At 34.0% G+C, this 4086-nt stretch overlaps 1 protein-coding gene across 1 annotated transcript in view; it reads left to right on the plus strand.

Annotated features, from left to right (window-relative positions):
* LOC110442584 overlaps positions 1 to 4086 on the plus strand; it is a 48145-nt gene that overhangs the window by 34846 nt on the left and 9213 nt on the right. Inside the window, exons 14-18 of the mRNA XM_021486265.1 lie at positions 122 to 194; positions 1169 to 1248; positions 2143 to 2251; positions 3267 to 3374; positions 3710 to 3777. Coding sequence (XP_021341940.1) covers positions 122 to 194; positions 1169 to 1248; positions 2143 to 2251; positions 3267 to 3374; positions 3710 to 3777 — 438 coding nt within the window. The remainder of the gene's footprint in view (positions 1 to 121; positions 195 to 1168; positions 1249 to 2142; positions 2252 to 3266; positions 3375 to 3709; positions 3778 to 4086) is intronic.

The raw sequence follows: 4086 nt of genomic DNA on the forward strand, positions 1-4086 counted from the left end.
GGGGGGTGTACTGTATGCCTTTATTGCAGCTTACGATCAAGGACTTTTTATGTACACATGCGTGATATCAAGTACAACAATAGTAGTGAATAATAAAGTAACAGGTTATCTTTAATTTTAGATGCGGCTTAGCTGGAGAAACCGGACCGAGATGCATTATTCCTAGTGAAATAAAAAATGCCAAATCAGGAAAGGTATTGTACAACAAAATATTAATCTTTATTTCTCTATGGTCTTTTTGATACAGCAGAGTACAATGCAATGGTATAAATGCATGTGTGAACACAGCAATTATATATACAATACATAATACTGTAGCCATACAACTGGACTACAGTACCGGGCATTTAAACATCTTAATAAGTTTTCCAATAAAAAATTAGATTAATTTTGATATGGTTTCATATATTGAGTTCCACATATAACTTGATTTTAATCAGTTCTGGACATACCTCTATTAGGATCCAGTGTTATATGGGATTTTACCGTCTATATTACTTCTTAGACCCATATGTATATATACGCACAGGGGCCAAACTTAATGCCCGGGTGTCCCTTATAATAGCGACATATACCTTATTATAATATATATTAATCCCTATAATATGATGCCAGAAAATAGGATAAAGACTTTCCTTGGAGTGAAAATATGGCTAAATTTGAGTTGGTTTTTTTTACTTTGGGCAACATCCTTAATAAATTTGTGTATCCGCCCGTGAGATGTGCAAACACAAAACTTGATGATACAGACTAACTGAACCCATTCCTCCCACCCATGTATCTGAGTCCGTGCTCTTACTCACTACTTCTGAGAACTTGAAAATGACTCCTGCATGCTCTCACTGTGTGCAAAAACAAGAAACACTGTTGTTCTTAGGAGAACTACGTATACATAAACTGTAAATGTAATCATGGTGTAGTACATAATAAAATTTGTAAAAAAATAAATCCCTTTTGTGTTTAATTAAGATTTACAATATAGGTTGTGTTGCAGATTATACTTGTGTTTAATTAAGATTTACAATATAGGTTGTGTTGCAGATTATACTTAGGGGCATTTTATACAGTTATTATGGTATAATAATAACACTTCAATGGGTACCGGTATTTAAAATCACATGTATTATATATATATGGTGAGTATGGTAATAACACTTTGTATTTTCAGATTGTCAAGCTATGGGACTTTGAAAAGGAAGATGAGCTATATGAGAATATCAAAGATTTCCTTTTTGTCCTGTATTTCAGGTAAAATATAGATAAGATATTTCTGCTCACTTACATCGGTCAGTATCATTCCTAATCTTGTTCATATAAACTTCAATATCGGAACACAGCTTTAAAAGTACTACAATTTTTTTGGCACCTGTGTACATATATATGCTTTCTATATTGATATTAGCTCCTGCCAACATTGAGACCTTTTGCTTTGTCACATAAATCTACATTATCTCAGCAGCTAAAAGTTATTCTTTAATTAGTTGACAATGTCATATGATTGTTTGTAAATATTCATATTTATTACATACTTACTAATAAATACGGGTTTTTTGTATATGCGATACGACACAATTGCTCTACCCCATATCACCCCTCGCCGTACCACCCCCCAAACCCCATCCCCCCCCCCGCCGTATCGCACCCCAAAACCCATATCAGCCCGCAAAACCCATATCACGCCCCATTTGGAAAAAAAATTGTTTTTCAATATTTCAAAAATGAAAATAAATCAAAAGATAGTAGTTTTTATTAGTAAGTATGTAATAAACAGAATAAAACACGCCTTTTTCCATATCACACCCAGGATCAACCCTCGACCAATATCAGCCCGCGGGCCTTCGGCCCTTGGGCTGATATTGCAGTCTCGGGTTGATACTGGGTGTGATATGGAAAAAGGCATGTATTATTCTCTATATTATACATTATCTGATTGTATAATGTCTAAAATCTTTTCTCTTTCATATATTTATGCAGGTTACTTATTTTGGAATTTACAGAATTAATGAGATAATGGCCAAGATGATTTTCTTATTGGTGCATTTACCAAAACTGGGCAGGCTTTCAAGGAAAAGAACTCTTGGAATTTATTGATTTTTCGGTGAACAGCTAATATTGTAATGTTTTGTATTCTGTATTTTGTAGACATTTGTTGCTGAGTCCAAAGAACAAACGAGTAGTGGTATGCGAGTCCCTACTTTGTCCTATCATCTTCAGAGAAGCATTGGCAAAAGTTCTTTTTATTCACTATGAGGTGTGTTTTTTTACTATCAAACCCTTGATCATTTTTTCATTAGCTCACTATCATCAGGTGGTTTCCTGTTCAAATGTTGAGAAATAAAGATAAGTAGCGTTATTTCTTAGATAGTGCAAGAGGGATCTTTTTCAATTTTCACATGTATGTTTCCCAATTTTCACATGTATGTTTCCCAAACATGTATGTTTCCCAATTTTCACATGTATGTTTCCCAATTTCACATGTATGATTTTCACATGTATGTTTCCCAATTTTCACATGTATGTTTCCCAATTTTCACATGTATGTTTCCCAATTTTCACATGTTTGTTTCCCATGGTCCTTAGCTATGCATATTGACTTTTGGGATTGATTGGAAAACAAAAATGGCTGACAGGAGGTTGTCTTGAAATGTTAAAGCTGACATTTGTTGGGGCTATTTCTCTATAAGAACTGGAGGGATCTTTCTCAAATTTCACATTTTTGTTTTCAATGGTCCGTCGTTGTGGATGTTTCATTTTTCGATAATTCAATTTTGTTATCCCTATTTCTCAAGAAGTACTGTACAGATTTCATAGGTCCTTAGTTTTCATGTTTCATTTTGAATGTGATCAGAAAAATGAAATGGTTGCCAGACAACCATTTGGGATTTCCACAATTCCAGTTTGTTATCACTATTTGCAAAGAAGTACTAGACAGATATTTCTTTCTAATTTAGGTTCTCTTAGTTACACATTAGTCCTTACTAGTAAATACCCCCTGTAAAAGCAATGTCATACACAGTAGTAGGAGGTTTTAATCAAACTTAGCTCAAGGTGCATTTACTGTTGAATAACTCAATCCAATTGATAATAGAAAAGAAGAGAATAAAGACATCAATTTTACATAAAACCAATAAAGATGGTACAATGGTGAGCGCCAAGACCTATCTTGGATCGCTTGTTGTAACGTGCAAGACAGTCATCTGGTTATGTCAAAAAATGTTACTTTGTATTATTATTGGAGTAAAACAATGCAGCTTTTTCTGTTTTAGGTTGCCACAGTGATGTTTGCATCTGGTCATGTCATGTCGCTGCTGACCCTTGGGTCCACTACTGGTCTAGTGATGGACATCGGCTTCACAGAAACACTTGTCATTCCTGTATCCTTATCTTAGCACAGTAAAGCTTTTAATACACTGAGCAGATAAAACATCCTCAAAGTCATGTTATATCACAAGACAAGTGAACATACATTTTATATCATACTTGTTCACACATTATTAGCGAGTGCTTTTTACACAGCAAGTACATTTATTAAGGAGAATTTTGTCTTTGTTATTTAAAAAACAGAAATAGTTTGGTAAAAGCAATATAACAAAATGATAAACAGATAATTCAGAACTATATTGAGTAACAGGGAAAAGTGTTTTTTTTGTTCAACATGTCGTTCCCACACCAAATGTATACAGTTATACGTAACCTTAACTTGAGGCAGGTATATGAAGGCATCCCTGTGGTAAAAGCGATACAGTGTATACCTTTAGCAGCCAAAGCCATCCATGGGTACGTCATCTCTTAATTGTCTTTTCTTTGCAATTAGTTTAATAACAATAGTTTTGAAGTTCAATATGTTTTTATCTCTTATATGCCTCAAATTTTTATCCCTGTTGTATCAAGTTTACATTAACACTACCATTGAAGTTAAGATTGCTCCATTGAATCTATAAATCAGTACTGAATCATTGACCTTATTACCAGACCATTGATATTGATACTTTATCATTGACATTTCTATTGATACATTTTGACTTCTGACTACATGTTTTTATACGCCCGTCGAAGACGGGGACGTATTATGTTATCACGTGACCG

The sequence above is a fragment of the Mizuhopecten yessoensis genome, unplaced genomic scaffold (assembly GCF_002113885.1).
Source record: "Mizuhopecten yessoensis strain PY_sf001 unplaced genomic scaffold, ASM211388v2 scaffold716281, whole genome shotgun sequence".
Lineage (NCBI taxonomy): Eukaryota > Metazoa > Mollusca > Bivalvia > Pectinida > Pectinidae > Mizuhopecten > Mizuhopecten yessoensis.